A 21638-nucleotide genomic window follows, 5' to 3' on the forward strand; every position below is an offset into this window, starting at 1 on the left:
GTTTTCTTTTTTTTTTTTTTTTTTTAATACCCCAAATGAAGTCCCAGTTGATAAGAGTAAATAAGTGTTGGTTTTAGTGGAGCATTTCTCTTTTCTTAAGTTTTAATCTTATTTGTTTTTAATAACCAGTAATATGTTCACATGTTCAAAGCTCAAAAGGCACAAAAAGGTAGATAGTGAAAAGTTTCTTATATCTGTTCTTTGACCACCTAGTTTTTTTTCCCTGCAGTCAACCCATGTTACCTGTTTCTTCTGTAACCTTCCAGACATATTATAAATATATATAAGCATATACACATAATATTTGTTTCTTCCCTCCCCCTATTTTTTAATGTTTATTTTTGAGAGAGAGAGAGTGCATATGTGCAAGCTGGAGAGGGGCAGAGAGAGATGGGGACGGGGGTCCGAAGCAGGCTCCGTGGTGTCAGCAGAGCTTAACGTGGGGCTCGAACTCACAAACTGAGAGTTCATGACCTGAGCCTAAGTCAGATACTTAACCAACTGAAGCACCCAGGCACCCCTCCACCCCCTGTTTTTTAAGAACACAAATGGTAATGGGGGGCCTAGATGGCGGTTATGTGGCCGACTTCAGCTCAGGTCATGATCTCGTGGTTTGTGAGTTTGAGCCCTGCGCCCGTCTCTGTGCTGACAGCTCAGAGCCTGGAGCCTGCTTCAGATTCTGTGTCTCCCTCTCTCTCTACCCTCCTCTGCTCCTGTTCTGTCTCTCAAAAATAAATAAATGTTAAAAAAATTTTTTTAAAAAGAACACAAATGGTAGCATACTCTGAAAGTGTTCAATTTCACTTACCTTTTTCATTTAACAGTGTAATTTGGAGAGTAGTTCATATTAGTACATAAATGTTTTCATCTTTTTCATGGCTGTATAATATTACATTATAAGGCTTTTTCATAATTCATGTATCAGTTACTTACTGATGGACCTTAGGTTGTTTCCAGTCTTTATTCCAGGAAGTCATACAATTAATAACCTTTGAGATTTCCTTAGGAACTTCTGGAACTTTCTAGGAGTAAATGTGTCTCATGTTGTTCTTTCAGGGGTCAAGTTCTTCCTGCTCATACACTTCTGAATACAGTAGATGTTGAACTTATCTATGAGGGAGTCAAATATGTACTTAAGGTATGCTGAACCCAACTGAAGACTATACCTTACTTTTTGTCTTTCTTTGTTAGCTTGTTTTCTTTCGGTCAAGAGATGGGGCAAATATTTGGTTTGCTGCAGTATAGAGTGTTAGTGAAATCACAGTCAATTATTTGTGTCAGTAGCCTGAAGCAGTATTTGATGTTTCTGTGAAAGTGTTTTAGTGCTCTTCAATGTGACATATGCAGCCAGAAGATAAAGAAGTCAGAGAACAACCAGACTAGGGAAAAGCATCTAAGGTCACCCTGTTAGTTTGCAACATGCCCACAGATACTGATGCTAAGAGCACCTTCCTCTCTGACGGATCTTTCTTAACCTGTATCTTTGGGGTACTGAAATTTTGTCTGGGGCTCCACTTGGAAGGGACACACTGACTTGTCCCTTCTGGTTTTTGTTCCCTACAGGTGACTCGACAGTCCCCCAACTCCTACGTGGTGATCATGAACGGCTCATGCGTAGAAGTAGATGTGCATCGGCTGAGTGACGGAGGGCTGCTCCTGTCCTATGATGGCAGCAGTTATACCACATACATGAAGGAGGAAGTGGATAGGTAACGGGCTGTGTGAGGTCCATTTGCTGGTCATTGTATCAGCCTTTCCTCACAGTAGCCACCAGTTCTTGGGATTTTTCAGAGCCTATTTAGGTATTCTTTTTTAAGTAAAAAGAATAGTACATGTACTTAAAAATTTCAAGAGTACAAAAGTGTTCACAATTAGAAGCACTGTGTCTCTGCCACTCCATTATGAGTAGACAGTGAAAAATAAGTTCTCATCTTTTTAATCAACCACTCACTGTTAACAGTTTATTTTTGCAGAAATTTTATACGTATATATAATTTTTATATATTTACCTACTGTGTTTTTCTTTTGCATACATTCACAAATAAAAATAACCTTTAGATACTGTTCTGCGCTTTCTTTTTTTCCTTTAATATCTATCATAGACTGTTCAACACCAGTCATTCAGTGTTTTTGTGACAGTTTAATGAGTTAACACCGTATAAAGTACATAGAACATTGCCTGACACATAATAAGGATTCAAGAAATGTTAGTTATTATATCATCATCATCATTTTCATGTTCTCTTTTTTTTAATAGAAGTGTCTATTCTTTTTAATGGTAATATGGTATTCTATTATATAGATATACTGTAATTTACTTAATCTGACCCTTATTGAAGGAAATTTGGCTATGTGCATTGCCAGCAAAGATGAAATGAATGTTCTGTTTTCCTGTGTGTATGTAGAATAAACTTTTCAGTCTGGGGAGGGGGAGGTTGTGGATTTTTGTTGCATTTTTGTTTTGTTTTGTTTCAGATTGACATTATTCTGATGTTCTCCTTTACAACCCAAGGTGCTTTATTGGCTTACATACTCCTACTTATCTCCTAGATATCGCATCACAATTGGCAATAAGACCTGTGTTTTTGAGAAGGAAAATGACCCATCAGTGATGCGTTCACCTTCTGCTGGGAAATTAATCCAGTATATTGTGGAGGATGGAGGCCATGTGTTTGCTGGCCAGTGCTATGCTGAGATTGAGGTCAGTGTGGTGGTGGGGCTTCGGCATAGGGCGGAAGGTGAGAAAAGCATCTGCTGGGATGGACTAGGACTGAAGAGTAACAGAAAAGAAATAGTAAAGAGCATCAGTTGGCTTGATTGGCTTATGAACATGATTTTAAGAACAAATAAAAAGCTACAGTTTTTCTTTGACAGATGAGGAATCTCTTGCTCCAAAGATAGATACTAGGCAACAACAGCACTTACTGAGTGTCAGGAATCAATCAAAGGACTGGTTATAAAAAGAAAAAATAAGATAAGTGGAGTGGGTCTACAAATAGACAAGTAATGAAATATGAATTCTGAGAGAGTTAAGCACAGAGCACAGGGGGTCACTTAACCCAAATTGGGGTGCAGCTGGTAGATGTGGTGGATAGCAAGTGAGGACCTTTTGAAAGAAAGGGGACTTTGATCTTGCTTTTAAAACATAGATAGTTGGGGCACCTGGGTGGCTCAGTCATTTGAGCATCCAGCTTTGGCTGAGGTCATGATCTGTGGTTTGTGAGTTCAAGCCCCACGTTGGGCTCCCTGCTGTCAGCACAGAGGCCTCTTCAGATCATCTATCCCTTCTCTCTCTGCCCCTCCCCCACTTTCTCTCTCTCTCTCAAAAATAAATAAACATTAAAAAAAATCTTTAGGAGTGCCTGGGTGGCTCAGTCCATTAAGCATCTGACTCTTGATTTTAGCTCAGGTCATGATCTTGCAGTTTGTGGGTCCAAGCCCTGCATTGGGCTCTGCACTGATGGTGCAGACCCTGCTCGGGATTCCCCCCCCACCCCCCACCCCGCCCTTTCTCTCTCTTTCAATAAATAAATAAACTTAAAATAAATAAAAAATCTTTAAAAGGTAGATAGTAATATACCAGGTGAAGAAGGGCAGGACAAATGTTTAAAGGGAAGAACAGCATGTACAAAGGCACAGAAGAGAGTGTAGTATATTTAGGAAACTCCAAGTACATATTTGTATTGTTGAGAATTGTCTAAGGTTTAATGGGAAGTGGCAAGCGAACATGCTAAGTAAGTCATCATAACTTGAGATCATGAAGGACCTTATGAGACACACTGAGATGTTTAGGCTCCCCTGGAGGCAGTGAGGAGTTTTTGAGGGATTTTACAGACAACTGATACAACAAAATTTGGGCTATAGAATGATTGCATTTAGTGACCTCGTTGGAGATGTATAGCGGTAGGGAATTTTGTTGGGAGGTTTTTCAAGTACTCTAGGACTGGTATGATGAGCCCTAAACCAAAGAGATGGTAAGAGAGGAAGATTTTTGAGAAATTTGGCTGGGCTTGGTAATTGGTAGATAAGGGAGAAAGAAGAATAAAGAATGACCGTCAGCTTTTGGCGTGGGTATTTTAACACCTGGATCATGGGTATGAGAAGGCTAAACTATGAATCAATTCTAAATATAAAACACAAAGTAGGGCAAAATCAATTTAAACATTAGAAACAAGAAATGTCAGTAGCTGTCATTAATCACTAAAGCTAGGTCCTGAAAGATTTTCTAATTGCCCTTCTTCTACTTTGTTGTAGATTCCAACATTCTCATTATTATGGTTAGAATTAGAGGTGGTGTGACTTAGATGTTGAAGGGAAAACTAGCTACTTTAAATCGTTCATTTTAAAGAGTAAATTGTAATTTTATTTATTGTTTTAGGTGATGAAGATGGTAATGACCTTAACAGCTGTAGAGTCTGGCTGTATCCATTATGTCAAACGGCCTGGAACAGCTCTTGACCCTGGCTGTGTAATAGCCAAAATGCAGTTAGACAACCCCAGCAAGGTCCAACAGGTAAGTCAGAAGTTACTTTTAATATTGCTCTCCAGGAGTTGATTACATGGTGTAGGGGTAGTTTGGAGGGGGCAGATGATTTCAGGGCTTAGTTTGCTAGTTTTTTCTGATGCTCTCTCCCCCCTTGATCTCGTGCCTTGCATTTGTGGCTGTAGTGTTATGGAACTAGATTTTGCAGGAATTACTATGATCCTAAGATTCTATGATTTCCTCAAAATGCTTCCTCCATTGACTTCTCTCCTTGTAGCTGGATGTGGTAAAGGGAGATCTTGATTTTGAATGACTTTAAGTTGCAGTGTGTGTGTGTAACTTGACTAGAAGATAGTGGATGACTTGATCTCTCATTGGGGTTGACAGGCTGAGCTTCACACAGGTAGTCTACCACGGAACCAGAGCACAGCACTGAGAGGCGAGAAGCTCCATCGAGTGTTCCATTATGTCCTGGATAATCTGGTCAACGTAATGAATGGATACTGCCTTCCAGATCCTTTTTTTAGCAGCAGGGTATGAATCACTTCTCTTGGGGAAAGGGTCTACAAATACGATACCTTATCTCCCAGGTAGTTTAAAAAACGCATAAGGATTTTTTAAGAAGGAGGAAAAGAAGGCTGGTTGGCCTGAAACTCTCTCACCTTTAGTTGTGGGATATGGAGTCTTTAAATCCTTGCTGCTTATCTGTGTCATTGACTTCACATTTAATTGGGATTTAAACCAGAGAACAAGGACAGAGTTAGATGCCTGTATTACAGTTTGATAGTAAAAACTGCATGATACTAAATCCAGATACATCACTCTATTTTGGAGATTGTTTTAATTTTGTCTGGATCTTATTATTTCCTTCTCAGGTAAAAGACTGGGTAGAGCGGTTAATGAAGACCCTCAGAGATCCTTCCTTGCCTCTCCTAGAATTGCAAGATATCATGACCAGTGTCTCTGGTCGTATTCCCCCCAATGTGGAGAAGTCTATCAAGAAGGAAATGGCTCAATATGCCAGCAACATCACATCAGTCCTCTGTCAGTTTCCCAGCCAGCAGGTAGAGAGTTAACATTTCTCTACTAGCTACCAGTTATGGAGTTCATGTTGTGGGATTCTTTCTTGCTTGGATACTGTCTGGATGTTAGACTTTTGCAGTCTTGAGCATTGTGCCCTTCACTAATGTGTCTCAAGATAGAAGCCCTGTAATGAAAGTACTATATGTGAAATGTAAAAGTATTTGTGGTTATGAGAAAAACATATTGGCCTTTTACTTTATAGAGGTTTATTATTGAGCCTGTGCCCTAATTAGAGTAATTTTATGAATTTAAAGTGGAAGGATATTTGTAGTTTTATTAGCAGTGACTTTCTTACTACCCCAGCAGCATGCTTGCTTTTTGCCTCTAAAGCTAATTTACATGTAGGGAGTTAAGCTAGGCAAGTGGGGAATAAAGTTTGAACCTTGACCGTAAGCAGTTCTTGCCTGTCAAGGGCCTCTGGTAGGATGGTAGCTTTTGTGATACACTCATTAGTTCATCTGGGAAAGTGTGAAAAGAAATAAAAGTTGGTTATTTAACACAAGCCTCTAAACTATGCCCAGTAACTTACAGCTGCTCCCAGCATGTGAAAGATGGAAATTATTGTGTTATAATTAAGATTACTGGTAGTGATGCTACATAGGCTAATGCTTTAGGTCCCTTTGTTGGGTTGGGCTTTAGTTTTTTTTCTCTTTCTTCTTTAGATTGCCAACATCCTAGATAGCCATGCAGCTACATTGAACCGGAAATCTGAACGGGAAGTTTTCTTCATGAACACTCAGAGCATTGTCCAGCTGGTACAGAGGTAATTATATATAACTACAGATTCCCAGACCTGTTCATAACCATACCTTTCTTTCTTCTGAGTACTCACCAAGAAATTTATCTTAGGTTTGACTTATTAGAAAGCACTTTTGTCTTGGAAAATATAGGTATTTTCTAAATATCTTAGATATTTAAATATCTTAGAACTATGAGCTAAAATATTTCTGATGACTTTTTTCTGTTCTACATCTTTCTGTGAATTATTAAAGCACAGACATTTCATTCTTTTGTTTTTTTCCCTTGTAATTTTGATGAAACTGTTAATTTTTCTTCTGGCACAGGGCCGAGTAAGGCATTCATTCTTCTTAGCTTACATAGCCCACTATAGGACTGAAGGAACATTCACAGAACATTTTCAACTCTAAGATGCTCATAAATTTTTCAGATATCCTGTAGCCATTTCAGGAGTGTAATGATCATTTCTATTTAGCAGTGGGAACTGAACCAGGGTGTTGTTAGGTAGGGCTGTCAAGTGGTTTTTGGTTTTGTTTTGTTCTCCTTTTTTCTTTCCTTTTATTAAAAAAAAAGTTGTCTATAGGCAGGTATCTGAGACTTAGAATTTAAGCTCTGAGCTTGTTTAAATAGTCTGTTATCTAATAGTATTAGCCTGTCGTCGGTTTTTTCAGTGGAGATTCTTTCTGCTTGCCTAGATACCGAAGTGGCATCCGAGGCCACATGAAGGCTGTGGTGATGGATCTGCTGCGGCAGTACCTGAGAGTAGAGACACAGTTCCAGAATGGTAAGCCTCTTCCTGAGGACTGTTTCTGAGAAAGGTTCCCTGTAGGACTGTGCAGCAGCTGAGCCAGTTTATCCAGTCACTAACACCTGCCATTAACAAACTCTTTCCCCCTCACCACGTTCTTAAAAACTAAACCTCCAAATCCCACTAGTGACAAAGAAAGAACAACAGAAACAGCTTGATGAGATTGTGAATCCGGTGTGCCTTCTGGGAAAGGGCTGAGATAATTTTTCTAGTAGAGATTAGTATTCCCTGTTGATGTCTTCTTGACCTTGTTTAGTGAGAGTTGGTTGAGTCATGACCAGGCTGAAATTGAAAAACTCTATCTGAAGAGCTTGCCTCTTGGCAGCTAATCCATGGATTGAACCACAGTCATCTGAAAAAGGCTCAGATTTTCCAGTACTTTTCAGTGTATCATTTAGATGGAATTTATCCCTGCCTTTCTCTGAAGAGCTTCATTAAATGCTTTGTGAAGTCTCTAAATGTGAAACACCTCTGGCTAGGATTTTAAAAGCTACATACTGCTGATATTGCTTCTTGCCACAAGGTGGCAGTGAAACATCATAGAACTTGAAATATTAACATTTTCTTACATATTTTGCTTCCTTTTGCATCTTTTAAAGGATAGCTGTGCCACTCATAACCAGCAAAAATCCTCAAGCAAATATTAGCAAATTAAATCCATCAGTGTATGTACAAAATAACACATCACAACCAAAATGTCTTTATCCTACTAATGCAAGCTTGATTACTATTGGAAAAACCAACTAACATAATTTATCATTTAAGAGATTCAAAGAGGAAAAAACATGGTCACCTAAAGATATGGGGGAAAAACACTTGAAAAAATTTAATACTCATTCATGAGAAACTCTTGACAAATGAAGACTAAAATAGAACTTCTTTAAACATGTAAAGTCTCCCCACAAAAAATCTGTAGGATACCTCATGCATAATGGTATAATTGAAAGCATTGTTGAGAGCATTCTCTTTAAGACAGGAATAAGATGAGGGCACCTGGTCTCACTTCTTCTGTTCAGCACCATACTGTATGTCCTAGCCAGTGCAATAAGATAAAGAATTAAAAGGTATGTAGACTGGAAAGGAATAAGGAAATAAATCTCCCACTATTAGATATGATATGACATGATGTCTACCTGGAAAACCTCAAAGAATCCACATATTTATTCTTAGAATTAAAGTCTAAAAAGGTTGTTGAATACAAAATTCGAATGTATTTTGAACTTTGTGTGTCTTTATAGTACAAGTGTTTAGAGAAGCAGTTTAGAAAAATACTCCATTTAAAATAGCAACCCAAAATACGGAATACTAAGGAATAAGTCTAATAAATGTACAAGCCTCTTTTGAAGAAAATTATAATGAGCGAACAATAATAAAGAAGATCTAAATAAATATCACAGTCTTAGATTGGAATGTACACTTGCAAAGTATTGATTCTCCTGGAATTCATCTGTGGATTCATTGATAATCCAGTAAAAATCCTAGTAGGGTATTTTCATGGAATTTTTCAAGCTAGTTCTAAAATTCACATTAAAGGAAAATCTAACAATAACTAGGATACTTCTAAAGAAATACAAGGTGGGAGGATTTGTCCAGTGAAATATCAAGGTTTAATCTAAAGCTATATTAATAAAGAGATTGTGATATTGGTATAGGGAAAGATTAATAGACCAATGGAACATAGTAGCCCAGAAACAGATTCACACATATATGAAAATTTACATTATAACAGAGCAGCCGTTATAGATCTTGTAGAAAGGATAGACTTTATTTGCAAGACCAAAAAAAAGAAATTGTATCCCTACCTTAAACCATACACAAGAAATCAATTCCAGATGAATTAAAGATTTAAATGTGTTCTAAAGATACAAAAGTACTAAATTTTTAAGAGAATAGCCTCATGACCTCAGAGTAGGGAAGATTTTGTCATAGAAGACACACACAGTGTAAACTGGAAAGGAAAAGACTGATTAATTTGACCCCACTTCAGAGCTTCTGTTCATCAAAAGATGCCATAAAGAGACTGAAAACATAAGCCACAAGGCGGGAGAAGGTATTTATAAAACCTACACCTAAAGAAAGGGGTTAATAAATAAGTAACAGACAACCTCTTTGAAAAATAGTCAAAAGATATAAAAAGATAATTCATAAAAGGGAGGATACAAATGATCCACAAATTTATGAAAAGATATGCAGTCACATTGCTAATTAGAGAAAGCCAAAAGCACAATGAGATTGGCAAAAATTAAAAAGATCATCTTCTAATACTTTTGTAAGTGACGGTGCAAATTTTGAAAGTGCAAACCACTTTGGAAAATAGTTTGTCAGAACTTAATAGAGTTGAATGTTTTATGTATTCTTCAACCTAGTAATTTTGTCTATAGACAATAAACTCTGGAGAAACTCTTACACATGTTTGTAAAGAGACATATATGGGACTGTTTATGGCAGCATTATTCATAATTCATAATAGCAAAATTGACAGGAAACAATTCAGATTACACAAGTAGAATAAATAATTGAATTCTAGTATATTTCTATAATGGATTACTATACAGCAGTGAAAGTTGATGATTCAAGTTATACATATGAACAGAAGGATGAATTTCAAATATATAATGTTGAGACATAAATGGAATAAATGTAAAGAAAAGCAAAAGAGTGAGTAACATAAAATTCAGCTTAGTAGGTATTCCTCAGGGGGGAGAGATAGGATCCTTCAAAGATTATTAAAAATGTTCTAAGATAGATGGTAGTTACATGGGTATTTATTTATTCTACTGTATATATATCTCACAATAAAAAGTTTTTTAAAATGTGGTATCATTGCTTTCTTTCTGCTTAGTGTCTCTGCATCTCTTCCCTGGGTAAATATTCTTTTTATTTGTCCTTGTCCTAGTAATTTACTTTACCAAGATATTATTTCTGTTGTCTCTTCAAAGTTGTCTCTGTTGGGAAAGGTATGAGTTTTTGTAAGACAACGAATTGTTAAACAGCTTCTATTTTGTTCTAAATAGGTCTTATGTGAAATTGTCAATTCTTAATTCAAATATATCTGAATTAAGTTCTTTATTCAGATATATTTAGTTTCATTTTGAAAAAGTTTTATATTAATCTCTAATATTTAATTCAGAGCCGAGTTACCCTGGTTGAACGTATTCAGTATTCTAGGAATCCATAGTAATGCAGTCGAACTGTTCTGGTTTGTAACTTAAAATGGAATTTGAACCAAGATGAAAATCCGTTAATTTTTTCATGATTTCATAAAATCCTGACCTTGAGACTATTGAAACACTAATTCTCTTTTACTTGGAAATTTAATTCTGGGGTCAGCTGTTTTCTGAAGAATATTACTTATATACCATGGTAGATATCACTATAAGAAACTTGAAAATTTCTTAATGCAAGGTTCTCCTTGATCTGTGCCTTAGTTTGGATTTGGAATGCCTGCGTGTTGTTCAGCTGTTTCATGGATTCATAGGGCAAAACGTTGATTTCAGAGGTAGCAGCCATCCCTCTTACAGATACTGATAAGTTTGTGTGAAGGGTGCCTGGGTGGCTCAGTCGGTTAAGTGACCGACTTTGGCTCAGGTCATGATCTCGTGGTTTATGAATTTGAGCCCCATGTCAGGCTCTGGGGTGACAGCTTGGAGCCTGGAGCCTGCTTCAGATTCTGTGTCTTCCTCTCTCTCTGCTCTCTTCTGCTCATGCTCTATCTCTCAAAAATAAATATTTAAAAAAGATTTTTTTAAATAAAAAAGTTTGTGTGGCTTTATTTTTGAGCTAAAACTGTTCCATATAGTTAGGGGAGCCTGGGTGGCTCAGTCAGTTAAGCATCCAACTCATGATTCAGGCTAAGGTCATGATCTCATGGTTGTGAGATTGAGCTCCCTGTTGGGCTCTGTGCGGGACGTGGAGCTGCTTGGGATTCTCACTCTCCATCAACCCTGTCTTCCAAGACAAAAACAGAAACCTGTTCCTTATAGTTAGGGTGAAACATTTTCAGTTGAGTCAGACCTGAAACCAGAATCTCAAGCTGGGGCAGACTTTAAAGATCATCAAGTTTAATGGTATTGACATTTCTTTTTAAGCAGCAGAATCCTCTTTTCTAAGGAAATCATTCCAGGAAACTAAATGAAAGAGTTTAGAGTAAGGGTGGGGGGTTGGAATTACCACCAACAGTTCATATCCTAAGACAAACCTTCCTTCTATCTTTTGGGGGGGGGGTGAGAATGAGGCTCAAAGAGGTAAAGCGATTTGCCAAGCAGCACATAGGAAACTGGTAATAGAGCTGGGCTTTGAGCCCAGAATTTACACCAGATTGCCTGACTCCTAGTCCAGCATTTCTTTTTTTTAAATTTATTTCTGAGAGAGAGAGCATGAGCAGGGGATGGCCAGAGAGAGAGGAAGATACAGAATCCGAAACAGGCTCCAGGCTCTGAGCTAGCTGTCAGCACAGGGACCGATGCAGGGCTCGAACCCATGAACCGTGAGATTATGACTTGAGCCGAAGTCTGACGCTTAACTGACTGAGCCACAAAGGCGCCCCCCAGCATTTCTTTTATTAAACCTCTCTGCCAATTCTGTACAATTCCATCCAAGAAATTCTTCTTTTAATTTCTGTTTATTTTGAGAGAGAGTTAGAGACTGTCCTCTCTCTCTTAAGAGAGAATCCCAAGCAAGCCTTGCATGACCAGTGCAGAACCCAACACAGAGCTCCTGTTCACCACAAGATCATGACCTGAGCCCACATCAAGAGCAGGACACTTAACCAACTAAGCCACCCAGGTACTCCTATCCAAGCAAATTCTTAAAATGTTTCCTTTCACTGCTTATCAGATGAATTATAGATATTAACAACAAACAAATATCATATAAACGTGAACACTCATCCATGGATGATGACCAGTTCTTCTTGCTGCTTGCAGGTCACTATGACAAATGTGTGTTCGCCCTTCGAGAAGAAAACAAGAGTGACATGAACACTGTGCTGAACTATATCTTCTCTCACGCTCAAGTCACCAAGAAGAATCTTCTGGTCACAATGCTTATTGTGAGTACCATTTTTCAGAACCTGTAAGGATGTGATGTTATTGAGAAAATGTTTCTCATTCTGAGGTTCTGTGGTCAGAGGAAAAGCTCCTTGTCTTTTGTAATTTTGGCACAAATGGCGCTTGGGTTGTAGATGAACAGCTTTTCACCTCTACCTCTCTCCTTGACCTGAAGGAGCCTGCTCCTGTCAGGAAGGGGCTGTTCTGGCTATTATGCATGGAATCATGCACAGGAACTCAAATCTCTTGACTCTGCTGAGAGATGCCTTGTGCTTCCTGGTGTCACTCATGACTGTAACTTAAAAATTTGTCTTATCTAGCCAGTATACTTTTTCCCCATAACTCTTTTGTTTTTTCCCTGAATATCAGCAATGGTTGTTAGGTTCCAGAAGGTAAGAATGAAAAACCAGTGTTAGGAATCCAGTACTGCCCCTTACACCAAAGAAATTCAGATTAATTCTGCATCTTCTTTGGTCCCTTTCTGTTTTACTTACATAGAACTCCAAGATCAGATTCTTGTAGAGGATGCATGCTTTTGTCCCTATTACTTAATAATAGGAGAACTACTAGAAAGTGGGAGTGAGAGGTGAGAATGTGAATAGAATTAATGTACATTTGACCAGTGGGTAGAATTTTTGTGGACTTAAGGATTTTTAAACACAGTGTATAAGTCCTTCATTCCTAGATTCTTCTGATTGAGTTAGTTCTTGGAATCAGAGAACAATAGGACTATTCTTAGAGTCCCCAACCCATGAACAGCTGCCTTGTGACTGCCTTTTTATCTTTTTTGGGGGCCAAAGTACCATTTTACACCTAGAGTTCCTCTCTTGTCCCTTTGTGGAATTGGTATTTTTGGTATCTTGATTCCATCCTTTCTTCTTGGAGGAAAAAAAAATACTATAAATTGCCACTGCTGTTTTTTCTTTCATAGTTTAGAATAAAGAGAAACTACCTACCTCACATTTGTGTTTAACAACAGTGCCACAACTTCATGTCTGCCTAGCTGGTTAACTCTCAAGGATATATATATTTTTTAGAATAGCCACCTTTAAAAACATGTAATTACAAGGAGAGTTCATTACCTTTGCTGCCCTAGAATGGCTAGATGGTGGGGAAATCAGAAGATGCATTTGAAAGAAAAAAATATGTATCGGCAGTATATAATATTTCCACTTCCCCAAGTAACAGGTTTCAGCAAAGAAGTGCTATTATCTATGGCAATTTGATGATTTTTTTTTCAATCAAAGGAAGGAAGAAATCTCTAACTAGTTAGATTTTTTTTTTTTAATTTTAATACAAGGATTGCTAATTCTCATTTGGATAAAACAAGACTTTCCAGCAGAAAAGGGTAATGAGGAGAGAGTGGAAGAATCTCTCAGTTTGTACCTAAAATGGGGTGTATTTGCCTTTTTAGGGAGCTAATGATGGTAAGTTTTCATTTTATTATGATTACCTTTTTAAGGACTTAACAGTTTTCTGCACTAAAAATAGACCAAAGCCCAGAATCCTTGGAGCAGCAGAAGAGTAATGATCGTCCAAGACTGTCGCTGGGTTTCTTAAATTCTAATTTGTAAGATATAGGGGCTCGGCTCGCTCCTTTTGCGGAGTGATTGTAAGTAACGCTTGCCTTAAGAATCTCATTATTGGAACACGGAGCCATATTTCCTCTGAGAATTCTGGAGTAGCTTTGAGCCGGGGCTGTTCATTTCTCAAGTAATCACGCTGGTGTGATGGAGAGAGAAAATGGCAGCTGTTCGGAGCTCAGGCCTTCAATTTTCTTCAGAGTCCAGTCACTCAAGTGTGTAATTACACGGGGGGTGCTGCAGAGGCGTTGGGCCCTGTCAGAGAACTGGTTTGAGGCTTTGCTTTCTGCTTTTGCCAGTCAGGACAGGCAGAAGCCAATGGGACTCTGACTTGCTGCTGTTCTTTTTTCCCCACCTTGTCATCCTGATTACTTCTTACCTGCTTGGATAGTGCCCAAACTTTCTTTCCAACAGGCTGAGCTCTTTGGAGAAAAGAGCTGTCATTAGTGTTTGGGTTTGGATGCATAGGACGGTGAGCAGAGGAGGAGTTGGGGGAGGAAGAGGAAGAGAAAAAAGGTTGAAGATGTGAACCAGAAAGATGGATTTGTCCTTTTCTTTATTTTAGCATTTCACATTTTTCTTTAAAAAAACAAACCAAAACTCTGTAAATAACGTAGGATCTGTAGGCTTTCATATCATTGAGTTTCTTTTGAAATATCAGCTGCTTTCACCTCATCTTAGAGACTTGGAAATCAAGAAGTTAATTGATACGCTTGAGCTGAGAGCCAGGTAGTCATGTCGTGTGCAGCAGGATGAAGGCTTGAGAGGTGCTCCTTTCCGATGTGATAATGCTGAGTGTCAGGTATGGGTTTCCTCATTCCTTCTTTGGTAATGGTAGGGTCTCACTGCCATCACCCCACCTTACATCTGCGTTAATGTTGGTAGCTGATAAAAGCTATTTTACTGGTTTGGATCACTCTTTCTATAGGTCTCACTGTCTTTTACAGATACCATCTGGACATGGTAGCATTGGAATTCTATAGCTTGCGTTCTCTGCCACTTCCCCTTTCTTTGCTTACCTTGGTTTCCTGATTGATGGTTATGTGCCCAGCATTTCAATCTTTGCTTTCTAGAAGCAGGAATGTTGATGGTGTGCTTTGCTGAGCTTGATGATGATTTCTGGGGCTTTTGAACCTAGAGGGAGGGATAAAGACAATCAGGCTCTGTGAATCAGTGTTATGAAATGTGGGCTGCTCCAAGGAACCCCTCATCTCCTCCAGGTATTAGCACAGCTTGCCCAGTAGTACCTTGCTTCAGGCAACTTTCCTCTTGAGCAAATTTGTTCTAATTTTTCATCCTATGAGCAAATTTGTTCTAATTTTTCATCCTATCTGGAAAGTAGAATATCAAGTAAAATGCAGAAGTCCATTTGGAAGAACATGGTGCCTCAATTAAAACCAAAGTCTGGAAAGCCAAATTTATTTTTTGAAAGCTCATTTTATTTCTTAAATTTAATTTCATAGGAAAAAGCTTGGAAATATTATTTATGTTTACTTAGAGATATTTAAGAGACTCTTTAGCCAAATTAGGCAATTTGGCACCAATAAAAATTACTTTGTTAGCTGTCTAGATAACAACGTACATGTCCTGTAGCCAACTTGATGCTGAGTAGTCCTCCCCTCACTACTTATATGTTATTTCTGGTATGGGCCACATGAATATGATATAAACCATGCTTCCTTATGAATAATAATGTGCCTGTGAACCTTGATTTGGTTTAGACTGGAAGCCTTTTCTTCTTAACATGACTGCAAATAATTTTATCCAGTGTGTCTCAGTGAATCCTAGTTTACTGAATAAGGGTGGTATTAGCAATTTCTTGTTAAACGTGTCCTGTGACATCCTTGGAATTTCAAAAAGTCCAGCTGCGACTGGAGGAAGCTACCAGTCCATAGCTGATTTTGGGATTAGTGCTCACCTACCTGAACAATAGTTAATGTCTTGAGAGCATTACACATTAGGTCACATTCCATTCTGAATTGTCTTCGTATCTTAGGTTGCTAAGATCAAGTTAGATTATTTTGGGCTTTTCTGGCAGTCAGCTGCATACTTTTGGTTATGGTTTTGACAGTTAAGCACATTTCTTTTATATCTGTACATCTGAAATATTCTCTGCAGTTAGCCACCATCCAGGTTAAGAATAAACACAAGAAATAAATATGTGTTACCAACCTTAACCATTACTGAATAATTATTTTTACTTTGGCCTGCAGATTTATGCAAGTAACCTGTAATCCCAGACTCAGCAAGTAGGTTTGTTAAAAGAACCTCTTTATATTGAGGAAATATATCTGCTAACTGAGTCACCATTTAATGTCATTGTTACAAAATGTTCACCAGAATTAGATGATGATGTTGGGCCTCCCAAAGGAAGCCTGTCTCTAGGCTGGAGAGCCATAAGCTTCTTTTGGATGTTTGTATCTTCGGATAATTGGTTCTGATGGGTAGAATTGTCTTCAGTGTCTAGTGGTTTCTTTTAGAACCTCAACACAAAGACAAGAAAGGGTTGAGAAGGTTACTCTATATGTAATTTTCTATTGCCAATCTTTTTCTTGTTTTAAAATTTTTTTTTAAGTTTATTCATTTTGAGAGAGAGCGAGTGGGGGAGGGGCAGAGAGAGAGGGAGTAAGAATCCCAAACAGGCTCCACACTGTCAGCGCAGAGCCCAATGCAGGGCTCAAACCCACGAAACATGAGACCATTACCTGGGCTGAAATCAGACACTTAACTGACTGAGCCACCCAAGCACCCTGCCAAACCTTTTCTAAGTATTCATGATGACCGTGGACAAAATAATATTTGAATGGAAAATATCCAAGTCAGGATAAACTAATGGACATAGTGGTTTATTGCTACTGTATTTGATACTTTACATCCCACAAAGGCCTGGTTTCTGTACTTTATCACAAGGAGCCCAGGAAAAGGTTGTCATTTGGTGATTGTGAATGGATAATTATTTCCTGATTATTGTTTTAAATCTCCATAGTTCCTTTTCTTTCAGATACTGTTTCTTTTTCCCTACTTCTTTTCTCCCTCCTTTTCTCTCATAGTGGAAAGATAAAAGGAAAAAAAAAAAAGTGTTTTTTTGTTGTTGTTTTTTTTTTTCAGAAAAGGGTTTCATGTGTTGTTTTAAGTTAGGCAAGATCTATAGTTAGGCAAGAAGATCGCTGCATTTTTATTTCTTTGTTTTAGCTTAATCTCAAAAGGTAAACCTGGATTTCCTTTCAAGGAAAAATATTCCAAAGCTATCATGTCTGAAAAAGTAGGTAGTAGGTTCTTATTTTGTTATGTTGGTTTTTGTTGTTAGATGTGGAGACTTTAGTCTGGCCCTTTGCAGAGCAGCTTAGTTTTACTTCTCAGGACACCTGTTATGTTTTTAGATCTTTCAATGAGTCGTTCTTATGAATGGAGGAAGTACCTCAGAAAGGAATTTTTTTCTCTATTAGGAACATTAGGAAAAGAGGGATTTAATAGGAAAACTTTATCTTGGTTTCCTCATTCACTGTGATCTGTCTGTTCTCCTGTCTTCCTGTGATCTTGTCTCTAGTGATTTTATACATTCCCTTGAAATTCTTTTTCATTCCTTCAGTCTCAACAAAAGATGCAGCTCAGTTGCATTTTCATCCTCCTTTTTTCTCTTATGCCCTAGGATAGGTGGAACAGGCCCTCTGGTCTATGACCGCATGCTCAACCAAACCCTGGATTTACAGTCACTTGATAGGCTGCTTTCTCCTCCCCACTCAGATCAGTGAATTCTCTGTGCCAAACAGGTGAAATTTCTCCCTCAGATCAGTGAATTTCCTGTGTTCAACATGTGAAAACAGTGCTTGCACTTCTTTAACTCTAAGTCCCATCGTGTGTTTTATACTTCTGGATAATTGGAGCAGACTTCTGGTGGGTGGATCAGGAGGTATTTCCTGCTTTAAAATGTTTGAGAAGCCTTCTTCCCAGCATAGTGGTGCTGAGTACTCCCAAACCGTTTACCCTGGGTGTGGAAGGCAGTAGGGGTTGTAGAAAAGGTATTTTGGGAAATGCTCCAAAAGCTGAAAGTCTCAAGCTTTTGTTTATACTGTTGTGTTTATACTGTTAAATACTTGTGTTTATAGAGGCACTCTATAAAGAGTGTCTCTGAGATGAGGAAGGTTAAGTGTGAACTGGAGATTGTTCAGGGAAAAGGCTGATAATCAAGGTAAGGAAGAAACTTAAAAGGCAGCAACAGGAAGCCTTTTGGGATCTGGTCATCTTCATGTCCTATTTATAGTAGAAGGAGAATAAAAACTCACTACAATATAAAAACAATTATTTCAAACTCCAAGTAGAGGGAGCTATGCCTAAACATAATTTATGTGATATTGTTTAAGATTTTTTTTTAATATTTATTTATTTTTGAGAAGAGAGAATGTGGGGGAGGGATGAAGAGAGAGAGGGACAGAGGATCCAAAGTGGGCTCTGTGCTGACAGCAGAGAGCCCAATGTGGGGCTTGAACTCACAAGCCATGAGATCATGACCTGAGCTGAATGAAGTTGGACACTCAGCCCACTGAGCCACCCAGGTGCCCCTGGTATTTAGAATTTCTATAAATAGCTCTATAGATTTCAAAAAGGACAGCCATTTATAAAATCCACATCTGCACTTTTTTTTCAGCTTAGTTGAAAATTACATGGGTAATGGATGAATTTAGGGAATGAACTAATATTCTACTGGAGAAGTATTTTTCTCAAAATATGATAGAGATTTTTTTTACTAATTTTAATTTTTAAAAGAGGAAGGACCCAACTGAATGAACCCATGGATTGTATAGTAGTAGCTTGATTTTTTTTCCCTCTAATCCATCTAAGGATTCACCATGTTTATTTATCATGGAATGATTCTTGGTACAGCAAGAGGATAAATGATTTTGGGCATAGAATTGTCAGCATATGAGATAGTGTTTTTATGTAGTGGGTGTTTATAAATGAATAATTTGCTCTTGTGTTTCTGTTTTGCACCCTCCTGGGATGCTGAACATTTGGTGTTTGGAATGAAAACCACCAGGAGTGGTTCCTTTTGCCTTATTCTGCCTTCTTTCCAAAAATGGGGGAGGGAACAGGAAAGCCTGACCCAGTCCCTATGTTATTTAAAACCTCTTAAAACTTGGAGGCATCATCTGTTATTTTTTCCTCAGAATCCCCTGGCCCCTTTTAATGGTCCTTGATGATTTCTTCTGCATGTTAAAAGTATAATGTGATAAAGAAATTCACTAGGAATTTTGAATCTGAATGACTGAGGGATTTGGGCTTCTCCTTCGCAGTGGCTTCTTCTGGGATCTTCTTTACGACATTGTTTGGGATACAAATAATAGGAAGTTTCCATTTTCTTATTAATCCAGCTGTGTTTGCTTTGTTTTTATTCTCTTTTCCCATGTCAAAGTTCTGTCCACACTTCTTTTTAATGTGGATGTATATTTTTTCACATTAACAATTAGGATCAGTTGTGTGGTCGGGACCCTACTCTCACTGATGAGCTGCTGAATATCCTCACAGAGCTAACTCAACTCAGTAAGACCACCAATGCCAAAGTGGCACTGCGAGCACGCCAGGTAAGGACATGTGTTGTTTATCATGAGGGAGAAATGGTTTTCATAGATTGGGCACAGGTCTTACGTACAGTGAGCTTTTTACTGAATCACTTGATACAGATCATGCCATTTTCTATGTACATCTTCTCATGGCCCTCAAAACAAATGTTCTCACGTAGTATTTTTTTTTTAAATGTTTATTTATTTTTCAGAGAGAATTTGTAGTTTTGGCAGATAATGCCAAAATTATTTTTTTAATGTTTATTTTTATTTTTGAGAGAGAGACAGACCATGAGCAGGACAGAGGCAGAGAGAGGGAGACACAGAATCAGAAGCAGGCTCCAGGCTCCAAGCTGTCAGCACAGAGCTGGATATGGGGCTCAAACTCATGAGCTGCAAGATCATGACCTGGGCCAAAGTTGTACGCTTAACCGACTGAGCCACCCAGGTGCCCCCACATAGTATGTTTATTTATTTTTTAAATTTTGTTAATGTTTATTTATTTTTGAGAGAGAGAGAGAGAGAGAGAGAGACAGACAGACAACACGCAAGCAGGGGAGGGGCAGAGAGAGGGAGATATAGAATCAGAAGTAGGCTCCAGGCTCTGAGCTATCAGCACAGAGCCCAACGTGGGGCTCGAATTCAGAAACTGTGAGATCATGACCTGAGCTGAAGTCAGACGCTAAACTGACTGAGCCACCCAAGCACCCCTTTAGTATGTTATTTTAAAGAGAAAGGAAAACATTAATGTTGAGTCTGTTTAAAATAGAAGTCTTTTCCCTCTGATAAAATTCTCTTATGATTCCTTGACTGTCCTAGTAGTCTTGTGATGATAGTAAAGCAGGGTCACGTGGGGAAAGGAAACTAAGGGATGGGAATGAACTCAATATTTTTCATTTCCCAAAGGGAACTTAGAAGCAAGTGAAAACTTTTTCTAAGTGTGTAAGAAAAAATCAAGTGTGGAAAGCAGAAAGATAATGCAGTGACTTTTAGGTACTAGCAATCAGAACAACCCCGGAGAAGTCCAGTTAGTTTCACTATATAGTCTTCATTTCCATTCCAAAAGGTTTCAGCGGGGAAGCCAAGAAGTGGTGCTCCCTTTGTGTTTCAGTGCACAAGCATTGACAAGGAAGCAGCATTTGAAGCTGTTCAGTGACCTTCTGCTTTCTCTACAGTTGTATCCATGTCACTGAACTACTCAAAGTTATTGAACCTCTCAGTGACCTGCTGAGACTATTCAGGTCCTACCGTATCCCTGTTTGTTTGTGACACTGCTTTCACTCTCTCTGCCTCTCACATGCATTGGGGTTACATCCTGATACCTCCCCCTTGATACTGAGTACCTGGGGCTTTCAGAGCAGCTTTTCCTAGTCTTTGTTTCTACTTCAGAGTTGCAAAAGCCTAGCTCTGTGACATCCACCTTCCCCACAGCTGCTCCCTGCCAGACCTGATTCCCAATTAACAGCTAGTCATGCAGTCCCCAGGACTAGCGGCTTTGCAATGGTAAATCACATGCACTGAGGGAACTTGATTGAAGCTGTTTTCTCTGCCTTCCCCCTGCCTCCCTGTGGGAAATTGCCCACAACGCAAATCATGGTGAGAGTCAACTGAGATGCAGTATTTGGTGGCATTGACTTTATGTTACAGGACCTAGAAGTTGTTTTACTTGGTCTCTGTTTTATCTTTGATGCCTGCACTTACAGATTTATATTTATTGCTTTTGTATCAGAGCTGCCTAATAGGAGCCTAGAATAATCACTCCCTCAGGAACTTATGCCTCTTATTTTGCTCTCACTCTAGGTTCTTATTGCCTCCCATTTGCCATCGTATGAGCTTCGCCATAACCAAGTAGAGTCTATCTTCCTTTCAGCTATTGACATGTATGGACATCAGTTTTGCATTGAGAACCTGCAGGTATACATAAAGCCATTGTCTACCACTGTGCACTCTTGTCCTCTCTATTCCTAAGCCCGGTTCAATTAATCAATTTGTAATGAAGTTTCATGCCTAACTTTATAAAATGATTTATACTTATGTTATTGTTTTCATAAAATATTCTATTAGAATTGTGGTTTAGCTTAAAAATGAAGTCTCTACCTCTTGTACTTTTTATCTAGAAAGTATTCTAGGCTAGAATTAAGTGGTAGCACTAGTTGATATCTAGTATTTGAATCAGACATATTAGCATGTAGTTGTTAGTCTTCTAGAGGCAAAGCCACTTAAGTCATTTAAGTTTTATTTCATTATAATACTTACTAGTAAGCTTTATACAGAGTCAATTTTATAAAAGAATATTGGCTGATATTACTATTAATTGGAAAGCCCTTAACTATTATT

At 38.4% G+C, this 21638-nt stretch overlaps 1 protein-coding gene across 7 annotated transcripts in view; it reads left to right on the forward strand.

The window, feature by feature from the left end:
• ACACA (acetyl-CoA carboxylase alpha) overlaps nucleotides 1–21638 on the forward strand; it is a 270686-nt gene that overhangs the window by 114352 nt on the left and 134696 nt on the right. For all 7 annotated transcript variants that reach the window (XM_077745585.1, XM_077745584.1, XM_077745589.1 and 4 more), the window contains 11 exons: nucleotides 1057–1138; nucleotides 1564–1709; nucleotides 2551–2701; nucleotides 4379–4513; nucleotides 4871–5017; nucleotides 5359–5547; nucleotides 6229–6329; nucleotides 7000–7088; nucleotides 12038–12162; nucleotides 19209–19322; nucleotides 21102–21215. In XM_077745585.1, the coding sequence (XP_077601711.1) occupies nucleotides 1057–1138; nucleotides 1564–1709; nucleotides 2551–2701; nucleotides 4379–4513; nucleotides 4871–5017; nucleotides 5359–5547; nucleotides 6229–6329; nucleotides 7000–7088; nucleotides 12038–12162; nucleotides 19209–19322; nucleotides 21102–21215 (1393 nt within the window). The remainder of the gene's footprint in view (nucleotides 1–1056; nucleotides 1139–1563; nucleotides 1710–2550; nucleotides 2702–4378; nucleotides 4514–4870; nucleotides 5018–5358; nucleotides 5548–6228; nucleotides 6330–6999; nucleotides 7089–12037; nucleotides 12163–19208; nucleotides 19323–21101; nucleotides 21216–21638) is intronic.

The sequence above is a fragment of the Crocuta crocuta genome, unplaced genomic scaffold (assembly GCF_008692635.1).
Source record: "Crocuta crocuta isolate KB4526 unplaced genomic scaffold, BGI_CrCroc_1.0 scaffold333, whole genome shotgun sequence".
Taxonomy (NCBI): Eukaryota; Metazoa; Chordata; class Mammalia; order Carnivora; family Hyaenidae; genus Crocuta; species Crocuta crocuta.